The 25,732-nt window shown below is 49.0% G+C and overlaps 1 protein-coding gene across 1 annotated transcript in view; it reads left to right on the top strand.

Moving 5' to 3' along the window:
• Nucleotides 1-3,093: 3,093 nt before the first annotated feature.
• The window catches only part of LOC147666488 (SWI/SNF complex subunit SMARCC1-like), a gene marked incomplete at its 3' end in the record, with an annotated part of 254,856 nt that continues 232,217 nt past the window's right edge, over nucleotides 3,094-25,732 (top strand). The window contains exons 1-2 of the mRNA XM_086949046.1: nucleotides 3,094-3,162; nucleotides 7,535-7,542. Of these exons, the coding sequence (XP_086805172.1) occupies nucleotides 3,094-3,162; nucleotides 7,535-7,542 (77 nt within the window). The remainder of the gene's footprint in view (nucleotides 3,163-7,534; nucleotides 7,543-25,732) is intronic.

The raw sequence follows: 25,732 nt of genomic DNA, 5'->3' as shown, positions 1-25,732 counted from the left end.
AGCAGCATCCTCCAAACCGCAACCATCTCCAAAGACAAGACCACCACCTCTGGATCTCCTTCAGGAGAGAGAAGCGGTTCATAATGTTCAGTCCTCAGACGACGAGGGCGAGGAACCAGAAGAAGGGGAGGTACGGGATGACCTGTCAAATAACAGAGATGATGAGGATTATATTGCTCATTCTCCGGCCACACCTGAACCTCATACTTCGGAATCCCCACCAGTGGACATTGGCGGATTCCACAACTTGGTGGAAAGAGCAGCCACGAGATTCCGCATGACTATAGAATCACAAGAAACTGACTGTTTCCTATATGATTTTAAAGATCCGATCAAAAAGACAGCCAGATCAATTCCCATAATTGATTACATATGGGAACAAGGCCAGCAATTGATGCAAACTCCAGCATCGGTCTCTATAGTGGTACCCAGACTGGATAAAAAATATAAGGCACCAACAACAGCAGCTACCTGCCTTAATGCGCATCCCAAACCAGATTCTGTAGTCACACAAGCTGCTCAAAAGAATTCAAGAAATCCGTCTTCTCCACTGTCAGCACCACCAGACAAGGAGGGCAGAAAATTAGACCGCATAGGCAAACTTTTTTCAACCACGCCAGCCATGACTATCAAAATAGCGAACGCCATTGCCCTAATAGGGAGATACAACAGGCAATTATGGGAAGACATGGTCCCATACCTGACAGAAATACCTGGAGACTCAAAGGAGGAAGTCCAATCCCTCCTAAAGGAAGGACAAACGTCAGCATCAGAGATCATCGATTGCGCTGTAGATATCGCAATGACAGGCTTCAGACAACTGGCAGATGCAGCAGTCGTACGGAGACAAGGGTGGCTCAAAGCAACATCCTTCCGCCAAGAAATCCAAACTAAAGTTTTAGACATGCCTTATGACTGACAGCACCTATTCGGTGAGAAAATAGACGAGGCCCTACAGGCAATCAAAAAAGATACAGACACAGCACGAGCTCTAGGCATGTTACAGTTCAAAAACCAGTCCTTGCGAGGGAACAGGGATAGATGTCAGCCCTCTTACAGAGGGTCAGATCAAGGAAAATCCTCATACTCCTATAATCAAGGCCGATCACAATACCAACAACGGCAACAGCAGCAAGGTCGCCAGACCTCCTATGGGAAATCTAACTTCAGAGGAAGAAACCAGAGGAAACCAGCAGGCGGACGCCAATGACCGTTTCCAACAGCCAGTCCCTATACCATCTCATTCTTTCAAAATTGGAGGCAAACTCGCACACTTCCTCCACAATTGGAAATCAAGAACAGATCGGTGGGTGCTCCAATTAATCCAATACGGACACTCATTGGAATTCAGTTCTATCCCCCCAATAACTCCTCCTCGCAAGATTCAACACAGCCACCTGCGATTACTCCTTCAAGAAATTACATCAATATTGAAGAAAGGAGCAATAGAGCGAGTCCGATCAGCTCAAAAAGGGAAGGGGTTTTATTCCCGCTTCTTTCTAATACAACAGAAAAGGAAGAAATGGAGGCCCATACTAGATCTCAGGGCTCTCAATTCATTCTTGAAGAGCCAATCGTTTCGGATGGTGACCCTTCAGGAAATCTTAGGATCTCTAGAGGAAGGAGGCTTTATGACGTCTTTGGACCTGCAAGACGCATATTACCACATCCCAATACACAGGTGCCACAAAAAATTCCTAAGATTCGCTGTAGCAGGGCAGCACTACCAATTCTGTGTCCTCCCATTCAGCCTCAAATCGGCACCTCGTGTTTTCACTAAGTGCCTCTCTCCAGTGTCAGCTTTCCTACGTCAGCAGGGACACCAGGTTTTCCCCTACCTGGACGACTGGCTGGTGAAAGCACCATCGATGGCAGGCGCACAAATGTCTTCCAACGCCTGTCTCAATATTTTCAAACAACTGGGCCTGACACTCAATCACGAGAAGTCAAACTTACAGCCCTCCAGAGTTATAACCTTTCTAGGGGCAACTCTAAATACGACATCTACAACAGAATTCCCATCGCAGGAAAGGAAACACAAAATAATTACTATGGCCACCGCAGTGACTTCAAAGAACACCATCAGAGTCCGTACTTTCAAGTCCCTCCTAGGGATGATGTCCTCGTGTATACTGCTCATTCCTCACTGTCGTCTCAGAATGCGCCCCCTCTAAGAGGCCCTGACCAAGCAGTGGACTCAGTGTACAGACTCTTTCGAGGACACATTGTGATTACTCCACAAATCACCAAGGCCTTACACTGGTGGAAAACATCCACGAACCTATCACAAGGACTAACGTTCCTGCTGCCTCCAACTCCACATGTCATAACTACAGACGCCTCTCTAGAAGGATGGGGAGCAGTCCTTCAAGAATTGCAAATCAGTGGCAAGTGGACAGACCAAGAGAGGAAACTCCACATCAACCTCCTAGAACTGAGGGCAGTTTTCCTATCTCTCCAGGCTTTCCTCCCGCGCATCAAAGGCTCAGCAGTGCTTGTAAGAACAGACAACACAACAACAATGCACTAATTGAACAAGCAGGGAGGGACACGTTCGCTGACACTATCTCGCGAATCGCAAAAAATGTGGAACTGGCTAGTACTACACAATATCAAGCTAACAGCAGAGTATGTCCCAGGCAAGGACATCGTCATAGCGGACGCTCAGAGCAGACCGAGGTCTCTGTCTCACGAATGGGAACTCAACCAAACTGTTCTAAACAACATTTTCTCGAAATGGGGGGGACCGCAGATCGATCTCTTTGCCACCAGGGAGAACGCCAAATGCCACAACTTCGCAAGCTGGCATCCCCAATCGCGATCACTAGGAAATGCATTTTCCATTGCATGGCGCAACGTGTTTGCGTACGCATTTCCGCCATTTCCCCTGATAACAGGAGTCATTCGGAAAATGAAAACTGAGCACTGCACACTGATTCTCATTGCCCCGTTCTGGCCGAGGCAGCACTGGTTCACGGACCTTCGTTGCCTCTCAGTCCAACCCTCAATCCATCTGGGTCAGCATCCATCCCTACTCACGATGTCCAAAGGCCAAGTACTCCACCCGAATCTGAAATCTCTCAGATTATCGGCATGGCTCCTGAGTCCCGAGAGTTCTACCAACTTAACATTCCGCAGGACTGCAAGAATGTCCTAGTAAAGGCAAGAGCAGACAGCACAAACAAAACTTATTCCTTAAAATGGAAACGCTTTTGTGTTTGGTGTATGGACAACGATCTCCATCCCTTTCAGATCACTCCGGAGCAGCTCCTTCCATATTTATTACACTTGGCACAATCAGGACTTGCCCATGCCTCCATCAGAGTTCATCTGGCAGCCATCTCCCTCTTCACAAGAACTTCAAAAGGACCATCTCTCTAGTCTCACAGATTAGTTAAGCAATTCCTTAAAGGGCTCTACAGATCCTTTCCTCGGCCACGCAGAATTACACCAACATGGCACCTTAATGTGGTACTTAACCAATTAATGAAACATCCCTTTGAGCCCATCCATAGGGCTGATATTAAATACATTTCATGGAAAACAGCCCTACTTTTAGCTCTGACCTCAGCGAGACGGGTCGGCGAGCTACAAGCTCTTTTCATTCAAGATCCCTTCATGCAGTTCAGGGAAGACAGAGTGATTTTAAGGACTAATCCTCGCTTCATTCCCAAGGTCCCTTCGGACTTCCACTTAAATGAACCACTAGTCCTCCGATCATTCTTCCCAAATCCTAGTGGTAGAGTGGTATGCCCTCCAGGCATACCACTCTGCCTGTGACACCGCCAGAGCTAATCATGCTAACAGTACTATACTCAATGCCCAAAATAGACCAAAGGCCCTGTTCAAATTAGTAAAAGATCTTTCTGGCATGTCCTCTGCACCAAAAGACCCTTCTTTGGATACTTCACAATGTAACGCTCTGGCAAAATTCTTTCTGGATAAAATTGACAAAATCTATGCTATCCTTGGCGCCACTCCCAATGTTTCTACCATCCCTGAGCCCGTACTTCCAACCCCCTGTTTCGCTGCTGATGGTATTCCCACTACCTCCCCACTCCACTCTTGAGAGCCCATATCTCTCTTGCTCCTCCAAAAATACTTACATGAAATAAAATCGGGCTCTCCCCTTGATCCTTTGCCCCCTCAAATACTGTGCACTCTGGATCCAGACATACTTCAGATCATCTTAGATCTGTTTAATGCCTCATTGGGTGAGGCTACAGTCCCTAATGAATGGAAACATAGGATGGTGGTTCCACTGCTAAAAAAGGCCAATGCGGACCCTAAAAACCCTTCTAACTTTCGTCCTATCTCTCTTCTCCCCTGCTATTCTAAGATTCTCGAAAAACATGTTAATTCTCTTCTTACCTCTTACGTTGAATCCTTCCACCTTCTTCACTGTTCTCAATCTGGGTTCAGGGCTGGCTTCTCCACAGAGACCACGCTTCTTGGTGTGTCTGAGACCATCAGAAGAAAGGTGAAAAACTGGGAGACTGTGGCACTCATCTTGCTTGACTTGAGTGCCGCATTTGACACCGTCTCCCATTCCATCCTGCTGTCCACCCTGCAATCCGTGGGGATTGATGGTACAGCCCTGGTTTGGATTGCTAGTTTTCTTTCCAATCGCACCTTTCAAGTCTTCTCCTCTACTTCTGTTTCTTCTATCCATTCCTCCCCTCACTGTGTTCCCCAGGGGTCTATTCTCAGTCCCCTCTTTTTCAACCTTTATGTGAGACCTCTTGCTTTCTTGGCAGAGCAAGCAGGCCTCACAATATATTCTTATGCCGACGACACTCAAATAGTCTACTCACTATCCACCAATAAACACTCTCCCACGTCTTCCTTGCAGTCTGGTCTGGAACAGATCTCTAACTGGATGCACAGACCTAAACTAAAACTAAATGGGGACAAAACAGAGCTGCTCCTATTAGGTCCCAATACATCTTTGTGGGGCGCGCAACACTGGCCTCCGCAGATGGGCCCGTTACCTACCCCCTCAGACACAGCCCGCAACCTCGGGGTTCTGCTTGACAACCAGCTGTCACTGAAGCAACATGTTGTAAAGGTCTCTGCCACCTGTACCACCATCATCAGGTGGCTTAGAAAAATCACATGGATGCTTCCAGCTGATACCCTTAGAACCGTGGTCCAAGCCCTTGTCACCTCACGGATGGACTACGGGAACGTTCTACTTCTGGGCGCCTGTAAGGAGGTAATAAAGAAACTTCAGGTGGTTCAGAACATGGCTGTTCGCCTGATCTGTAACTTACCTGTCAGGTCTTTGGCGACTTCCCATCTGCGCAAACTGCACTGGCTGCAAATTGAGAGCCGAATCAAATTTAAAGCCCTCTGCATTATGCACCATATTAAAATGGATAAAGCTCCGAAATACCTGTCCTCTTTGGTTCAACAATATGTTCCCTCCCGCACGTTAAGATCTTCTACTCAAAACAAGTTTCAGATTCCGCGGGTCAACAGAGCCAAAATGGGTGGACGTTCGTTCGCCTTACTGGCTCCTTCCCTATGGAACTCTATGCCTCAATTCCTGCGCTCTGAAGTCTGCTACATGACATTCCGTAAAGGCATCAAGACCTGGCTTTTTAACACTTAACTTGCATGCCCATAGTCTTCTCTACTGGTTCATCTTCTGTATGCTTTAGCGCCGGGAAACCTCCGGGTAGCTGTGCGCTCAACAAATGCAATTATAATAATCTTAATAATAATAGTACTGCAGCTGAACGATCCCTTCACTCTTTGGACCTAAAGAGAGGTCTTAAATTTTACCTGGACAAAACAAAGCATTTCAGGATAACGAATCAGCTTTTCATCGCCTTCAGCAAACCAAGAAAAGGCATGCCACTTTCCAAACAAAGCATTTCAAGATGGATATCCTCTGCAGTTGCCTTTTGCCATGACAAAGCCGGACGACCGTTACACTCCAAAGTCCGAGCTCATTCCACAAGAGCTGTGTCCACATCGGCGGCACTACTCGCTGGGGTGCCAATTCTGGACATTTGCAGGGCAGCGACCTGGAAGTCGCCGCACACATTCACCAGGCACTACTGCCTGGATACGGAACTGATGCAGGATGCAGCTGTAGGCCAGGCTGTACTTCGCCATCTATTCCAGTGAGATGAGCCTTCCTCCTTCCCACCATCCTTTGTTGGTATGCACATTTACTTCTTTATTATATTTACTTATTGATGGTTGCTAGTCGTATGATATGTATTATCTCAGACTGCTTATACTGTCTCTTCACAAATGTGCATAATGTATTGCTCGGTACTCTGATTCAGGCATGTGAATCTATGAAAGACACCCATAATACTGGATAAGAAATGCGTTACTTACCTGTAACTGCAGTTATCCAGTATTGGTGTCTTTCATAGATTCACATGCAACCCTCCCGCCTCCCCAGGAAGGTCTCCTCTCTCTCTCTCTCTCTCTCTCTCTCTCTATCATATATTACGCCTACCTAGCTTGGTGCGTACAAAAATCTGAGAGATTGAGGCTCCTGGCAGGAAGGTTCTAGAGGGAGGTGGTAGCTGATTGGTTACCTTCTAGAGTTTGGTCCTTTTTTACAAAAGGACATAGATAGGCTACTAAGGCAAGGCCCTTAGGCCTACTTTTCTCTATGTAGGTCTATAGGACATTACTTTTCTATTTACCGGGGACTCCCATCTCAACGAAGGGGAATGATTCAGGCATGTGAATCTATGAAAGACACCAATACTGGATAACTGCAGTTACAGGTAAGTAACGCATTTCTTTCTAATTATGACTCTGAATCCTCTGTCTCTGAACTCCTGTATCATTTAGAGCTCTCTGCTGGTCTAACGAGCTTCGACAAAGCCCATTGATCTGGCCTGCAAAAGCTAGAGGGATGATAAATTAAAATAAATATATATACAGGGCTTGATGACTACCTGAAGTGCCCTTCCAGTAATAGGAACAGCATTTGCTGTAACTGTCTCCCTGGGAATTAGAAAAGTAATTTGGAAAACCTTTTTAAGCTCCATTAAAACTTTACGATGTTGAAGAAAAAAATGTTGCTATCAGACCTGTTTTTTTTGGACAAAATATAGCAACTAAAGTATTGATTTTTAGTTCAACAGCAGTATTGGAAGCTTGATGGGATGAACCCCATCCCCCATCAGTTAGATGCAAGTTTTCAAAATTGGTGTTTTCCAGGAAAATGCCCAAATTCACATGAAGTCCTTCCTAATTTGTCATTTCCAGCTGTAATACACGTAAGATTTGAAATGGGGATTTTCCCCCATCTATCATGCTATTTTTAGAGATCTCGTTTTGGAACTGTGCCCGAAATGATATGCAATAAACTCCGCCTTTTTGTTTTGAGCATTTTGGTCGGAATAGTGATATGGATTTATTAGTTCAACGACCATTGTCAGATTGCTGTAGTGAACACCTTTTACTGACATTTCTAAATTTCGTCCAATAGCTTACTTTTTTCTTTTTGTTTTCTATTGTTACTCATACTACCTCATGTTTGTTTTGGTGCTTTTCTTAGTGTCAGAGGTAAGTAAGGCTGTAATGATCCCTTGACACTCATGATGACCAACGCATCTAAATCCAGGAGTGCACAGTTTACAATGCAGGGATGGGATGCTTTACTTCTGAGGATATTGAAGGATAGCTTATTTAAGCTGGAACATTTGTGACTTCCGTTAGAGAGAGAGTCCGAAATAGTAGATTTCAGGGCAAGTTGGGTAGTGTAATATTCACATGTATTTTGTTACTATGAAAACTATAGTTTCAGGCGTGTGGGCTCCTGAATTCATATCTGTTCATAGGTCGCCGCCTAGTGTTGGGTCCGGATGATTGCACATTGTTGTCCTGGAAGAGTCTTCGAAGTATCACGAGATAGGTGGCTCCTCCCCTGGACTACAGTGCGCGTGGGCATCCACTCCATCCTCAGATTGTTTTTTTCCGCCATTGAGTTCGGATGCATATTTGTTAACTCCAGTTCGGAATCGATAAAAAACTTTCCTTTTGGCCTAAAGGCCTTTAGTGTATCGTCGGTATTGTTTTGCGATCAGTGCCCAGTTCTGGTCCAGCTCAGTTCCCGAGCCGGACATCCAGAGGAGCCGCGTGGCTTTTCGGCACTGAAGGCCCGGTCGACGCCAGAGGCCTTATCGACGAACCATCATGGAATGGAGCCCGTTCAAGAGATGTCCCGTGTGCAACTCAAAATATCCTCACATCGACCTCCACCCGGTGTGCAACAAGTGAGTGCCTGTTGCCGGATCACGATGAAGCCAGCTGTATGGCTTGTTCTCGTTTCCGCTCCAAGAAGACGATTGAACTTTGACGCGCAGCGCACAAGGAGGCCCAGCAGACGGCACCTGACCCGGTGAACATTTTCGATGCGGAGGATGATGAGGTAGTCGAGCAGGAAGTTCGAGAGAACCTGTCTGATCCTGCATCGGAGATCGACTCCAGTTACGACGCTGATATTGAGATGGTCGATAATGAAGACGTCGACTAGGTAGGAGACGACGATGGGGCCTTTGGGGCCGTGGAAGATGGCTCGAGCGAGGAGCTAGGCCCGACCGTTGGTACGGGGGCCGAGACCAAGACACTTCATAAGGCTCAGGTCGAGGGATCGCCACATGGCCTTACCCAAGATTGTACGCTTGGTTCTACAGCCTCGCCTCAAGGCCCGGCTTCGGACATTTCTAACGAGCCATTGGTTGACCGATCGAAAGAGAAAGCGTCGGTGTCTACGCAACCGAAAGCACTGGAGGCAAAATCGATACCAAAAGTGAGTATTGCTTTGGTCGCCTCGAAGTCCTCTGAACTATCGGCACCGACAAAGCAAAAAGGTGTTATCGACCCGGTGAGGTCGCTAAAGGGTGTCGAGCCGAAGTTTGGGACACCAAAAAAAGGGTCAAGGACGTCGCCCCGAAAAAATCGGCGCCGAAGGCCGTCGACACAGACAAAGGACTCGGAACGCAGAAGGTTCTCGATCCTACGCGTCAACCTGACAAGGCTAAGAGCGGTACGAACCTCGAGTCCACGCCTGGCGGTGGCTCAAAGGAACCCGTCGAGTCGTCGCAGCCGTCCGGCCTCCTTTTCGAAGCAGGTGTCGGAATCGCTGAAACGCATTAAGGAGAAGGCTTCGACTGTCGGACCGACGGATACTTCACCGACGAAGCCTACCAGTAAACCTCAAAAATCGTCGGCGCCCATCCAGTTCACGCTGCCGCCGAAAGTGGTACCTAAGGTCTTCGCCCCTAAGACGGCCGTCGAAGCATCCAAGAAGGTGCCCACGGGGCCGAAGCCCACAACTGTGGAAGTTGTCACAAAGCATCGACAGCCTCCGCTTGAAGAGCAGTCGAAACAATTCATCGATGCAGACATGGGTAGACTTTCAATTTACAAACGAAAGATCGCCCCGGAACAGCCTATGGAGTCATATAAAATTCCATTGAAAAAGAAGGATTCGACTACATCACCCCTTCTTGTCGAACCTATATCACCACATGGCAAAGACAATGCTCCTATCTCGCCCACTTACTCGGATGTGGAAATAGGGGAAGGTGACAATGAGGAGTACAATTATCCTATAGACACTGATCCTGAAGATCACAATGAACCCTGGGGAGACGCTGCTGACCCAGGAGATCCACACACTGCCCCAGACAGTCATGTGTATGCTGTAAAAACCTCGCCTACTGAAGACTCGGCGGCGTTTAATGCACTTCTTGAAAGGGCAGCCAAAAATCATGATGTCCAGCTCCATGCTGACCCTATTAAAGTGGATTTTTTGTTGGACACCTTCTCCACCTCAGAGAGAACTGTCAAGACTCTGCCAATGCTAAAGGGTGTCTTAAAACATGCTGGGGACAATATTAAAGAGACCACGAGGGCCAGGGTGATAAACCCCAGAATTGAGAAAAAGTACAAACCGGCGCCTGGGGACCCTACCTACATCAAGGGACAGTTGCCGTTGGACTCTCTGGTTGTTTCCAATGCCCGGAAGAGGGCGAACTCGCAAACAACGGGTGATGCTCCTTCCCCTGACAAAAAATGTAAAGTGCTAGAAGCATCAGGGAAAAGGGTGGCAGCTCAAGCGGCCAATATCTGGCACATTTCCAACACTCAGGCACTCTGCGCCAGATATGACAGTGCCCATTACGATACACTTGAGACCCTGTGCCAACTCTTGCCAGATGAATATAAGGAGGCAGCAGAGATGCTCATACAGGAAAGGAAGCTTATATCAAATGCATCTATCAAGTGTGCACTGGATGCAGCAGACACTGCGGCCAGGGCGATTAACACAAGTGTGATGTTACGGCGACATGCCTGGCTGAGAATCTCCGGTTTCAAGCCAGAGATACAAACCACCATCCTAAATCAGCCTGTAAACCCTGATCACTTATTTGGACCAGAGGTGGACACCACCTTGGAAAAGATAAAAAAGGACACTGAGACTGCAAAGTCTATGGGGGCTCTACAGTCGCAGCAGTTCAGGGGTGGTTCTTTTCGTCGCTCAAACAATAGAGTAGTTTCCAGAGGCCAGCTGTCCCAGCAAACACAGTACAGTAAAGGAGGCGCGCAAACCACCCACACCAAACAAAGTAGAGGTGGCTATCGTGGAAACAGCTCGCGATCCTCCACCACTAACAAACAGTGACGCCTTGTCACTGCCCCCGACCATACCACACCGGTCGGGGGGCAAACTACAACAGTTCCTACCAGTCTGGAAATCCATCACTGCAGACAGGTGGGTGAGGAAGCTTATCCAGTACGGTTATTGTCTGGAGTTAACATCCACTCCACCCAACATACCCCCAAGACACCGTCCTATGTCCACAGAGCATTTGCACTTATTGCAGCAGGAGTTAGTCGTCATGCTCCAAAAAGGAGCAATAGAGCTCGTGCCGGTGGAAGAAAGAGGTACAGGAGTGTAGTCGCTGTACTTCTTGATCCCAAAAAAGGAAGGGTCCCTCAGACCCATACTGGATCTCAGACCCCTAAACCAGTACATTCTATCAGAACACTTTCACATGCTAACATTGCAGCAGGTTCTACTGTTACTCAGTCAGGGAGATTTCCTCGCAACATCAGATCTGAAGGATGCATATTTCCATATTCCGCTACACCCGTCACACAGAAAATACCTCAGGTTCACCATTCAGAATCAGCATTATCAATTCAAGGTCCTCCCTTTCGGAGTGACGACAGCACTCAGGGTGTTTACAAAGTGCCTAGCGACAGTGGCTGCACACCTACGGAGACAGAACGTTCACGTTTAACCTTATCTGGACGACTGGCTTATCCAGGTCAAGTCGACCAAGCAGTGTGCCGTCCACATGTCCCACACCATTCACCTTCTTCATGATCTGGGTTTCTCACTGAATTATCCAAAGTCCCACCTTCAGCCCACCCACGTACGGCAGTACTTGGACGCGACAATAGATACTCTGGCAGCCAAAGCACAGCCAAATTCAGTGAGGATCCAACAGCATTCAATTGCTGATACAAAAATTCAGACCGCAACACTCCTTTCCGGCACGAGTGTTCATGCAGTTGATAGGCATAATGGCCTCCTGCATCTTCATAGTCCCGCACGCAAGACTACATATGCGCCCGCTTCAGGAGTGCTTAGCACGTCAGTGGAATCAGGCTCATGGACAGTTGAAAGACCTAGTGTTGGTGACCGGTCATGCATACAACTCTCTGCATTGGTGGAATCAACAAAACCTTTGCAGGGGCCGACCGTTCCAGGAGCCTGTGCCACAGACAATGGACGCATCTCTCCAGGGATGGGGAGCTCATGTACTCCACTACACAGTGCAGGGACTATGGACAATGCAGCAAAAGAAGATGCACATCAACGTTCTAGAACTGATGGCTATCTTCATGGCGATGAAAGCATTCAAAGTACATCTGTGCAACAAGGTCGTGTTGATCCGGACGGACAACATGACGGCCATGTACTACATTCAGAAGCAGGGAGGTACACACTCTCCACCGTTTTCTCATCTGGCTCAGAGCATGTGGAAGTGGGCCATTCAGAGGAACATCTTCCTCATGGAGGACACCTCCCTGGCAAGGACAATCAGATGGCGGACCTGCTCAGCCGGTACAGCCACCAAATGCACGAGTGGGAGATACATCCATCAGTACTCCACCTGTACTTCCAGCAGTGGTGACATCCAGAGATAGACCTGTTTGCCACAAAGGAAAACGCCAAATGCCAAAGCTTTGCTGCCACGTTTCCACACCCACAGTCGCAGGGCAATGCGATATGGATGAACTGGTCAGGCATATTTGCGTACGCTTTTCCCCCAGCACATCTAATACCGCTGGTGGCACGCAAGCTGAAGCAACACTCGATGACTCTCATCCTGGTTGCTCCGACGTGGGCACGCCAACCATGGTACACCACGTTTCTAGAACTATCCATGGTACCGCATCAAAGGCTGCACCTCACACCCAGACTTTTGACGCAGAGCCATGGTGACATTCCGCATCCAGATCGGCAACAGCTCAACCTGGCGATCTGGTTCCTGAGGTCTTAGAATTTGTATAAAAAAAAATAATTGTAAATTGATACTTGTATAGCGCACTACTCACCCGCAAGGGTCTCAAGGCGCTTGTACGAATACCGCTTTGGAACCCATCCTGGCTTTCCCTGTGAGGCGTCCACTCCTGGGCACCCCCAAGGTAGAGGCCAGGCATCCTTAGCGTTGTGGGGGCCATTGTGGAGATTAAGCAAGCTATTGCCCAGAGTTGCAGAGTGGGACGCCATGATTGGAATAGGCACCGAAGTGCGATCCGTGGAATTTTGAGCCCAAGACCTGCCGAGGTGGGGAATTGAACTCTGGTCCCAGGCTAGACCTCTGCATCAGGGTCTGCCTCTCTAACATTTGAGCCACACTTCTCCACAACTTGCCTCCCGACTTAATGGATATCATAAGAGAGTCAAGAAAGCCCACCACCAGAGCATGTATTGCGCCAACATGGAAGCGGTTTGTCATTTATTGTGCACACCACAACTTCAACCCGCTAGACGCCTCTACTCGCATCATTTGTTATCTGTCACATCTATACAATCTGTCCTATGCTTCCATTCGTATATCTATTCTTGGCATGTAGGGCTGCTGACATTCATTTCGCCCACCCTCCTCCCCGGCGCCTGTAGCGGCTGCAGCACTCAAAAATTACTCTTCGCATGGTCATCACTTACGTTGTTACACCCCATCTTTGCCACTATGGCTAAAAACAATCTGAGGGTGGAGTGGATGCCCATGCGCACTGTAGTCCAGGGGAGGAGCCACCTATCTCGTAATACTTCGAAGACTCTGCCAGGACAACAATGTGCAATCATCCGGACCAACACTAGGCGGCGATCTATGCACAGATATGAATGTCAGCAGCCCTACATGCCAAGAACAGATTGCATACTGGTAAGTAGCATATTCGTTGCCTGGTGTTAATGTTTATAGACAGGTGTTTCTTGCAAACAGGAGATACAATATATTTAAATTGCGTTGTTGGCTGCTGTTTACATTCCTCAACCATACCATAGTTTTTATCTATAATGAATGTACGAGTGGATATTTGTGACCATAGCTAAATACTGGTTCCTTGATAAAGTAAAAAACAACAAGCATTTGCAATGCAACAGGTTGTGCATTAGAAAATATTGAGCTATTGGTATTGTAAATGACAATTTTTTTTATTTCTGTGTTGGTTTTGAAAATAGCTAAATTAATAGCTTTGTCATTTACAATGCCAATAGTTATAACTTTAGCAAATGTGACACCTGTAGCATTTGTAATGCAATATGTGTTGTATTTACGTGACTTAGATGAATTGCTATTACAAATAACAATGGTTTTTAATTTTTTTAAATAATTTATACTTAAATAAAAGTTATTGTAATTTATAATAGCAATAGCATAAACTTTTGTAAATAACTTTTGTGAAGATTGTGTTAAGTGTATTTTATTGTGACGAAAATCCAAGAACAGAAGTGAAATATTAACATCTTTTTGTGACATTTGTAATAACGTTTGAGACACTGAGAGAACATAGTTGAACCAGTTGTTTTTGAATTGTTGCACAGATTGATGCTGTGGTGCCCATGAGTGGTGGTGCTGAGTGACTGCGATAGAAAGAGTGACTGCGATAGAAAGAGTGACTGCGATAGAAAGAGTGACTGCGATAGAAAGAGTGACTGCGATAGAGAGAGTGAGGGCGATAGAGAGAGTGAGGGCGATGGAGAGAGTGAGGGCGATGGAGAGAGTGAGGGCGATGGAGAGAGTGAGGGCGATGGAGAGAGTGAGGGCGATGGAGAGAGTGAGGGCGATGGAGAGAGTGAGGGCGATGGAGAGAGTGAGGGCGATGGAGAGAGTGAGGGCGATGGAGAGAGTGAGGGCGATGGAGAGAGTGAGGGCGATGGAGAGAGTGAGGGCGATGGAGAGAGTGAGGGCGATGGAGAGAGTGAGGGCGATGGAGAGAGTGAGGGCGATGGAGAGAGTGAGGGCGATGGAGAGAGTGAGGGCGATGGAGAGAGTGAGGGCGATGGAGAGAGTGAGGGCGATGGAGAGAGTGAGGGCGATGGAGAGAGTGAGGGCGATGGAGAGAGTGAGGGCGATGGAGAGAGTGAGGGCGATGGAGAGAGTGAGGGCGATGGAGAGAGTGAGGGCGATGGAGAGAGTGAGGGCGATGGAGAGAGTGAGGGCGATGGAGAGAGTGAGGGCGATGGAGAGAGTGAGGGCGATGGAGAGAGTGAGGGCGATGGAGAGAGTGAGGGCGATGGAGAGAGTGAGGGCGATGGAGAGAGTGAGGGCGATGGAGAGAGTGAGGGCGATGGAGAGAGTGAGGGCGATGGAGAGAGTGAGGGCGATGGAGAGAGTGAGGGCGATGGAGAGAGTGAGGGCGATGGATAGATAGTGCCTATAAATAAACCCATCAAAAACATAAACACCAAATAAACAAAAATGCCTGTTTATTGAAAAGGAATAGACCAAGATATTTGATTTGTGCAAATACAATTAACAGAAGCAAGACAGTGAAGGGGCAGGAGAGAGAGAGACAGAAATAGAGGAAGAGTGTAGAGGCCAAGACAGTGAAGGGGCAGGAGAGAGTGAGACGGAAATAGAGGAAGAGTGGAGAGGCCAAGACAGTGAAGGGGCAGGAGAGAGTGAGGCGGAAGCTGAGGAAGAGTGGAGAGGCCAAGACAGTGAAGGGGCAGGAGAGAGTGAGACGGAAACAGAGGGGCCAGCATCACTGAAAATTAAGCAAGGAACTCAAAATATGATAGCAGCCATGACCCACTTTGATACCCTTGTGTCAGGGTGATAGTATTATTGATGCTAGTAATAAAATGGTTTTATAAAGAGCTTCACACTACACGTCTGCCGTTGCTAAGCACTGTAAATAACAGGTGTTTTTATTGCTCATTGTAATCGTACTCCAGTGCAATCACTGAGGTGTAGTGGTTAGAGGAAATTCAATTAAGTTTCATTTTAGGTTGAGATTCAGAAAAGGGGGTGGTAATGAACAGAGTGTCTGGATTAAGCAGACCACTCTTACCCAGTCCAAAGATCAGGGCTTGATCCATCACCGTTTTTTAGCTCACTTCACCATCCCAGCTCAGAACCTGGCTACATGCAAATTAGTCTGTTCCTGTCCCAGGGCATGATGGGAACAGGGCAAACCAAACTACCAAACCAATTCTTATACTGGGAAGGAAACAAGCTACCGGGGACCGGTTTCTGGCATTTCAGCCGTCGTCGGCCCGGCTTGCTTGAATCCTGATGGTGCAATGAGCAAGGGACTCACATCTGAGTATACCCTTCCACGCTTATGGTGGACAAAATGATTCAGAAAAGGGGGTGGTGATGAACAGAGTGTCTGAATTAAGCAGACCACTCTTACCCAGTCCAAAGATCAGGGCTTGATCCATCACCGTTTTTTAGCTCACTGCACCATCCCAGCTCAGAACCTGGATTCAAACAAGCCGGGCCAACGACGGCTGAAATGCCAGAAACCGGTCCCCGGAAGCTTGTCTCCTTTCTGGTGAAGAATTGGCTTGGTAGTTTGGTCTGCCCTGTTCCCATGATGCACTGGGCCAGGGACAGACTAATTTGCATATAGCCAGGTTCTGAGCTGGGATGGTGCAGTGAGCTAAACAGTGGTGATGGATCAAGCCCTGATCTTTGGACTGGGTAAGAGTGGTCTGCTTAATTCAGACACTCTGTGTAGGAGAGTAGGGTCTGCAATCCTATGATCACCCAGATTTTTTGCTTTGGTTTCACTGGTTTACGACTTTCTCTGGCTGTGGGCCTGCCAATCAGACCCACAGCCTGGCTGTTCTCTCTCTAAATTACAACGTGTACCCTAGGTGCATTTACCAATTGGTACTGGGCCACCTTATCAGACCCTGTAACTCAGGGCATAGGTGTACCCAGGGCCTACCAGGGGCTGAAGCATGTATTATGCCACCCCTGGCTGGCCTCCTAAATTTGACACAACTGGCTGCATGACAGCTGGGGCAAAGTCGTGTAATCACCCTTTGCTGTAGATATAGTATACCTATATCTAACCCTAAAATGGACACACAGATTCCGATCAGTCACTCCTATGGCAGGCCTTGACAATCCTGAAGGCAGAGTGCTTGGAATCGTGTGAGATGGTGCTCTGGCATGAGCTGAGCCTGTCTGCAGCTTGCGGAACCAAGTCCTAATAGCTGTTCCATGATATCGCATACCATATACTCTTAAGTGCATTATAATCCTCGCGGTTAAATGCTATCTTTGGTATTGCTTTATCAAAACATGTCGAGTAAGGTGTCATACGAATTGGAATACTAACCCCTCGCCATTTCTGGCGACGGGGTTAGCATTCCACCCTTCTAGAGGGACACGACATGTATGTAACTGTGAACCCCGGTCAAAGTTAACTGAAGCCTCAGCTCCACAAAATGGATGCTGCCACCACAGACACGAGTCTGACCCCCTGCAGCTGGGAGTCCTTCCAGCGATGGGAGCCTGGACAAAGGGTTTCCTGTAAAGGGCGGTGCTAGCACCGTCCCAGACAGGGTTTTGTGTATCCTGGGTAGGCAGGGCTTTACAGGAAGGTGACTGCTGAGTTGCACCCCGGTGCTCACTACGCAGAGGCCGGTCAGAACCAGTTCCAGGGGCACACCAGCCCCTGGCCTGGGGAAAGTCCGGCATGGGAGAGGGGTGTAACCACCCCCCTCCTAGTCCCACCCATAGGCAGGACCTAGCAGCCCCTGGGCTAGGTAACTTCGGCATTTCGGTGCCCCAGCATAGCCTCACTATCCAAGGGTCAGAATCCACTTTCGTTTTCCTCCTACCAGGTCGGGTTCGCCCGAGAACACTAACTTTCTGAAAACTAGCTACCATAGACTTTTCCCGCATCACGCGTGAGAGTGCACACTGTGCACCCGAGTCCCCTAGGCCTCCTAGAAGTAATCTGAAGATTCTATAGTCAAGACCTAGCGATTCCAAAGCCTATTAGTACTGTACTTACCTGCTAGTAATTTCGCATTCCACTTTCAGAGTATATGGTTTTCCGTGCCCCTCGGGCATTTGTATATACTGTGCTAACTTAAGTATTTTCGTAAGAGTTTTGTTTTGTGCTAAGTACCCTGTCCTCATAAAGAGTACAGGGCTGTTGTGATTTTAATAAATACACTGTTTATTTTCATAACACTTGTGTGGTGTCCTTTCACTGGGTGTTCAAGGGGTACATGTGTGGTAAACAGCTGGCTTAACACGCCCTCTCGAGTCTTTAGCCTTAGACTGCTCGAATCCATGCTACTAGGATAGCTGGTCTATAAGGTTGACTTACAACCAATCATCAATAAGGGTTGTTTGGACTGATACAAAGTGTTCACTAGAATAGTGAACATTATATATATCAGGCCAACTTCTCACACTCTGTTCATCACCACCCCCTTTTCTGAATCGTTTATGGCCACTATAGGTGTGGCAGGGTATACTCAGACATGAGTCCCTTGCTCACTGCACCATCAGGATTCAAGCAAGCCGGGCCGACGACGGCTGAAATGCCAGAAACCGGTCCCCGGAAGCTTGTCTCCTTTCTGGTGAAGAATTGGCTTGGTAGTTTGGTCTGCCCTGTTCCCATGATGCACTGGACCAGGGACAGACTAATTTGCATATAGCCAGGTTGTGAGCTGGGATGGTGCAGTGAGCTAAATAACGGTGATGGATCAAGCCCTGATCTTTGGACTGGGTAAGAGTGGTCTGCTTAATTCAGACACTCTGCTCATCACCACCCCCTTTTCTGAATCGTTTTTGGCCACTATATGTGTGGCAGGGTGTTCAAGGCATGTGGGCTGCTGAATTCATATCTGTGCATAGATCGCCGCCTAGTGTTGGGTCCGGATGATTGCACATTGTTGTCCTGGAAGAGTCTTCGAAGTATCACGAGATAGGTGGCTCCTCCCCTGGACTACAGTGCGCATGGGCATCAACTCCATCCCCAGATTGTTTTTTTCCGCCATTGGGTTCGGATGTGTTCGGTTCCCTCTGTCGGAATCGATAGTTGTTAACTTTACTTTGCTTAAGGCCAAAAGGTCTTTAGGACTTACGTCGGTATTGTCTCTCGTTCGGGTTTGTATTTTCCTCGGCTCCGAACTGACATTGCCCTTCCGCGTGCTTTCGGCGCGGATTGGCCTACTCGACGCTCCAACCTCTTCCATCATCGAACGAAGTCCATTTAAACGGTGCCCGGTGTGAGCCTCGAAGTATCCGCATATCGATGTACACCCGGTGTGCAACAAGTGCTTGTCGCCGGACCATGACGAGGCCAAGTGTATGGCCTGTTCCAAGTTCCGGTCCAAAAAGACACTCAAGCTCCGCCGAGCTGCGCGCCTGGAGGCCCAGCGATCTGCACCACCTCCTGCAGACATCTTCGACGCTGAGGGTGTCGGGGACGACGCTATCCAGGAGATCACTGAATCTAACCCAGAGTCTGAGGTCGAGGACGACTATGACGCGGAGGACGAGGATTTCGATGAAGTCGTCGAGGAGGTAGGGGACGACGACGGGTCCCTTGCCACCGTAGAGGATAGCTCGGACGAGGAGCTTCCTCAGACTGACTCCGGGGCCATCCACCATTCTGAGGCCCAGGTCGAGGGATCGCCTTCGGGCCTTACCCAAGACCTTGATACCCGTCCCACGGCTCCGCCTTCCGGCCCAGCCACGGACATTGTTACGGCGCCACTCCCGGTACAGCAAAAACCGAAAATGAAACCAACGGTCTCGACGCCAGACGTATCGAAACCGAAAGCGCGGATCCCGCTGGTCGGGTCGAAAACTTCAGAGGCCTCGGCGCCGAAGAAATCTAAGATGGCCGTCGAGCTCAAGAGCCACGCCAAAATGGCCGACCCAAAGGCTATTGTATTGAAGCCGAAGGTTAAAGGGACCGACGCAGCTCCATCGGCGCCGAAGACGGTCGACGCAAATAAGGGTCGACTCGATCCCAAGAAGCAGGTCGACGACCATAAGAAGTCCACTCTAGACCCAAAGAAGCGGCAGGACGACCCCAGGTCCCTCACTGCCTCGCTTCCACTCGACAAAGCCTAGGGGGCAACGGCGTCGACTCCTAAGAGCGCATCGTCGGTCGCCACCCCGAAATCAGCTGCAAAAGACTCTCGAGCTGGCGCGTCCCTCCGCCTCGTTCACTAAGAAGGTTACGGAGTCCCTTCAACGTATTAGGGAGGGGGCCGCTGCAGTCGAACCAAAGGACCCTGTGCCGCCCAAGCCTCTAGAGAAACCGGCGAAGGCACTGACGCCTATTCTTTTCACTTTGCCACCAAAGACGGCGCTGAAAGCTTTCGCAGCAAAATCGGGGGCCAGAGTACCCGTGAAGGTGTCTTCGACGCCGAAGCCATCGTTGTGGGTCCCAAGCCCACGGCAACAACAACTGACAGAAGAGGAGCGTCAAGAGGTTTTCATCGACGCCAACACGGGCAGGCTCTCTCTCCTCAAGAGAAAGATCACCCCTGAACCACAGTTAGAGCCTTACAAGATTCCACTCAAAAGAAAGATGGACTCTGCTGGTGCCTCTGCCTTTATGGAGCCCGTATCACCACAGGCTCAAGAACTTTCACCCACTCATTCCCATGTCGAGGAGGGTGATGGCAACGACGAGGATGAGTATAGCTATCCCGTTTACTCAGACCCAGAGGATGTGACTGAACCATGGTCTGCAGGTGGTGATCCTGGGGACCCGAATTCGGGGCAGGAGCCTCAGCTTTTCTCAGCCAAAACTTCCCCAACAGAGGACTCTGCGGCTTTCAATGCCGTCATTGAGATGGCGGCAGCCAATCACGACGTCGATCTCCATGCTGACCCAGTGGACGTCGACTTCCTCTTTGACACCTTTTCGGTCTCTGAAAAAACTGTAAAAACTCTGCCGATGCTGAAAGGGGTGTTGAAACATGCGGCTGAGGTGTTCAAAGAGCCCACTCGGGCAAGAGTCATCAACCCACGAATCGACAAGAAGTACAAGGCAGCGCCCACTGATCCTACTTATATCAAAGGACAGTTGCCTCTGGATTCCCTGGTTGTCTCCAATGCACGCAAACGAGCCAACTCACAGACTACGGGTGATGCTCCTCCCCCAGACAAGGAATCAAAAGTATTTGAGGCCTCTGGGAAAAGGGTGGCGGCGCAGGCAGCCAACATATGGCGCATATCCAACACACAGGCGCTACTAGCGCGTTATGACAGGGCACACTGATACTCTAGAGACCCTTTTACAGCACTTACCCGATCAATATAAAGAAGCGGCAGAGATGTTGATACAGGAGGGGAAGCTTATCACCAATGCTTCCATTAAGTGCGCTCTGGACGTGGCTGACACCGCCTCGCGAGCAATTAACACTAGCGTTCTGCTTCGTAGACATGCATGGCTGAGAATATCTGTGTTCAAGCCGGACATTCAAACTACCATCTTGAACCAGACGGTCAACCCAGACCACCTGTTTGGCCCCGAGGTTGATACCACCCTTGAGAAGATGAAAAGGACACAGACACTGCCAAGTCTATGGGTGCCTTGCAATCCCAGCAGTTTCGGGGTGGGTCCTTTCGTCGCTCCAATACTAGAGGCACCTCAAGGGGTCAACTTTCACAGTCAACGCCATTCTACAAAAGCAACACCCAAACTTCTTATACCAACAATGGTCGGGGTGGATACCGTGGCAACAACGTCAAAGGCAGAGAACGTGGGAACAGCTCCAGGTCCTCCACCGCCAACAAACCGTGACGCCTTGTCACTGCCCCCCGACCACGCAACACCGGTCGGGGGGGACTCCACCAGTTCCTGCCCATGTGGAAATCCATCACCACGGACAGGTGGGTCAGAACACTTATCCAATACGGTTATTGTCTGGAGCTCACATCCACTCCACCCAACATACCCCCAAAAAACCGTCCTATGTCCGGCGAGCACTTGCACTTATTGCAGCAAGAAGTCAACGTCATGCTGCAAAAAGGGGCAATAGAGCTCGTGCCCTTGCAGGAAAGAGGTGCGGGAGTTTACTCCCTGTACTTTCTGATTCCAAAGAAGGACGGATCACTCGGGCCGATTCTAGACCTCAGGCCACTCAATTTTTACATACTATCGGAGCATTTCCACATGCTCACGCTGCAGCAGGTTCTTCCACTGCTTCAACAGGGGGACTACCTGGCTACTCTGGATCTGAAGGATGCGTACTTCCACATTCCACTACATCCTTCACACCGAAAATACCTCGGGTTCACCATACAAAACCAGCACTACCAGTTCAAGGTTTTGCCTTTTTGGGTCACCACGGCACCCAGGGTTTTCACAAAGTGCCTAGCGACGGTGGCGGCGCATCTCAGACGTCAAAACATTCACGTCTACCCCTATCTGGACGAATGGCTCATTCAAGCGAAGTCAGCCCAGCAGTGTGCCGACCACGTGTCCCAAACCATTCACCTTCTGCATGATCTGGGGTTCTCACTGAATTACCCAAAGTCCCATCTCCAGCCCGCTCACATACGGCAGTATCTGGGTGCGACCATAAACACTCTGGCGGCTACAGCACAGCCGAATTCAGTGAGAATCGACAGCATTCAATCGCTGATCCAAAAATTCAGACCTCAACACTCGCTTCCAGCAAGAGTGTTCATGCAGTTGATAGGCATGATGGCCTCCTGCATCTCCATCGTCCCGCACGTGAGAGTACATATGCGTCCGCTTCAGGAGTGCTTAGCACGTCAGTGGACGCAGGCTCACAACCAGTTGAAAGACCTAGTGTTGGTGAGCGGTCGGGCATACAACTCTCTGCATTGGTGGAATCCACGAAACCTTTGCAAGGGCCGACCGTTTCAAGAGCCTGTGCCACAGATTATCCTGAAAACGGACGCTTCTCTCCAGGGATGGGGAGCGCATGTACTCCAATACACGGTGCACGGACTATGGACGCAACAGCAGAGGAAGATGCACATCAATGTTCTGGAACTGATGGCGATCTTCATGGCCTTAAAGGCATTCACAGTACATCTATGCAACAAGGTCGTGTTGATCCGGACGGACAACATGACGGCCATGTACTACATTCAGAAGCAGGGAGGCACACACTCTCCGCAGCTGTCTCATCTGGCTCAGAGCACGTGGAAGTGGGCCATTCAGAGGAACATCTTCCTCATGGCAGAACATCTCCCGACCAAGGACAATCAGATGGCGGACCTGCTCAGCAGGCACAGCCACCAAATGCACGAGTGGGAGATACATCCATCTGTATTCCAACCGTACTTCCAAAGATGGGGTCATCCGGAGATAGACCTGTTCGCCACAAGGGAGAACGCAAAATGCCAAAGCTTCGCCGCCAGGTTCCCACACCCACAGTCGCAGGGCAATGCGATATGGATGAACTGGTCAGGCAAATTTGTGTACGCTTTTCCCCCAGCACCTCTGATTCCGCTGGTGGCACGCAAACTCAGGCAGCACTCAATGACTCTCATCCTAGTTGCTCCAACGTGGGCTCGCCAACCATGGTACACCACGTTTCTGGAACTGTCTGTGGTACCGCATCAAAGGCTACATCTCACACCCAGCCTTCTAACGCAGAGCCATGACGACATTCAGCACCCAGATCCGCAACAGCTCAACCTGGCGATCTGGCTCCTGAAGTCCTAGAGTTTGGCTACCTCAACCTTCCTCCCAACTGCATGGACATCATTCGGGAGGCTAGGAAGCCCACTACTAGAGCCTGCTATGCGGCAAAATGGAAGCGGTTTGTCATCTATTGTGCAAACCATAACATTGATCCGCTAGAAGCTTCTATTCAGAACATCATCTGTTACCTGTTTCATCTGTACAAGTGTAATCTGGCCTATACTTCCATTCGCATTCACCTGTCTGCGATGGCCGCATACCTCCAAAATAGACAGCACCTTTCCCTTTTCAAGGTGCCTGCCATCAAAGCTGTTCTGGAAGGCCTCAAAAGAGTCATTCCGCCACGGACGCCACCAGCTCCTGAATGGAACCTCAATGTGGTTCTTACAAGACTGATGGGCCCTCCCTTTGGCCACTACATTCCTGCGAGATTCAGTTCTTGACATGGAAAGTGGCTTTCCTTGTAGCAATTCCATCGCTACGGAGGGTTAGTGAACTGCAAGCCCTCACAATCCAAGAGCCTTTCTTCCAAGTTCATTCAAACAGGGTAGTGCTCCGCACTAACCCTAAATTTCTACCCAAGGTTGTGTCTCAGTTCCACATCAACCAAACCATTGAGTTGCCGGTGTTCTTTCAAAATCCTGAGTCACTGGCGGAGCGGATGCTCCACACCCTTGACGTTAAACGGGCCCTAATGTATTACATTGATAGGACCAAGGATTTTAGGAAAACTAAGCAGCTTTTTGTCGCCTTTGCGCCACATCACAAAGGTAACCCTATTTCCAATGCTGGTATTGCTAGGTGGATCGTGAAATGTATTCAAATCTGCTATGCAAAGGCAAAACGCACTCTTACTATTCCACCAAGAGCCCACTCCACCAGAAAGTTGGGGGCCTCTATGGCTTTCCTTGGAAACATTCCCTTAGAGGACATATGTAGAGCAGCCACATGGTCTACCACACACACATTTACTAAGCATTACTGCGTAGACGTGCACTCCAAACAGCAGGCAGCTGTATGGCAGGCTGTTCTCAAGACACTTTTCCAAACTGCTGCAGCTGGCACGGGCGGCCGCTGCTAATGGAGGGACTGCTATGTATTCTATGCACAGATATGAATTCAGCAGCCCACATGCCTCGAACTGCAAATGCTACTTACCAGTTTGCATCTGTTTCTTGGCATGTAGGGCTGCTGACATTCATATCGCCCGCCCTCCTCCCCGGCGCCTGTAGCAGCTGCAGTATTCACTTATATACTCATGGCATGGTCATCATTCACTGAGTTACACTCCATCTTGGCCACAATGGCTAAAAACATTCTGGGAATGGAGTCGATGCCCATGCGCACTGTAGTCCAGGGGAGGAGCCACCTATCTCGTGATACTTCGAAGACTCTTCCAGGACAACAATGTGCAATCATCCGCACCCAACACTAGGTGGCGATCTATGCACAGATATGAATGTCAGCAGCCCTACATGCCAAGAACAGATGCATACTGGTAAGTAGCATTTGCAATACTCAGACATGAGTCCCTTGCTCACTGCACCATCAGGATTCAAGCAAGCCGGGCCGACGACGGCTGAAATGCCAGAAACCGGTCCCCGGAAGCTTGTCTCCTTTCTGGTGAAGAATTGGCTTGGTAGTTTGGTCTGTCCTGTTCCCATGATGCACTGGGCCAGGGACAGACTAATTTGCATATAGCCAGGTTATGAGCTGGGATGGTGCAGTGAGCTAAATAACGGTGATAGATCAAGCCCTGATCTTTGGACTGGGTAAGAGTGGTCTGCTTAATTCAGACACTCTGTTCATCACCACCCCCTTTTCTGAATCATTTTAGGTTGAGGCCTGGATTTAAGGGTATCATTGGCACAATAATTCCCTCCCCCGATAGGTCTGAGAGATGATTCATCTGGTTCTGCAATCCAATCAGCACGTGGAGCTCAGCAAGATATTGGGGAAATAAAGAAAGAATGTTTCTAGCAATGTGAGACAAGGCGCCCTATAAAAGAGAAGCATTCTTAGAAGTGAAGCCCTTGAACATGAGAGCGTTATTGGCGCCTTACAGTATAGATAAACAAGCATTGGAAATGCAATAGGTCTCGCAGCATTAGAGTTAGTGCTTTTAGAATTGTTTATGGGTTTTTTTGTAAATCTTTAGCATTTTTGTTTCCTGTAGCCAATGCTAAAGAATTAAAAAAAAAAGCCATAAACATTTCTAAAAGCTCTAACTCAAATGCTCTGAGACCTATTGCACTGTGTGAGGGTGAGGGGTTGAGGGTGAGTGAGGGTGAGTGAGGGTGAGGGTGAGGGTGGGTGAGGGTGAGTGAGGGGTTGAGGGTGAGTGAGGGTGAGTGAGGGTGAGTGAGAGTGAGGGTGAGTGAGGGTGAGAGTGAGTGAGGGTGAGGGTGAGTGAGGGTGAGGGTGAGTGAGGGTGAGGGTGAGGGTGAGTGAGGGTGAGTGAGGATGAGGGGTTGATGTTGAGGGGTTGAGGGTGAGTGAGGGTGAGTGAGGGGTTGAGGGTGAGTGAGGGTGAGTTAGGGTGAGGGGT

The sequence above is a fragment of the Lissotriton vulgaris genome, unplaced genomic scaffold, assembly GCF_964263255.1.
Source record: "Lissotriton vulgaris unplaced genomic scaffold, aLisVul1.2 SCAFFOLD_3084, whole genome shotgun sequence".
NCBI lineage: Eukaryota > Metazoa > Chordata > Amphibia > Caudata > Salamandridae > Lissotriton > Lissotriton vulgaris.
This window is presented reverse-complemented; position numbering and strand designations above follow the sequence as displayed.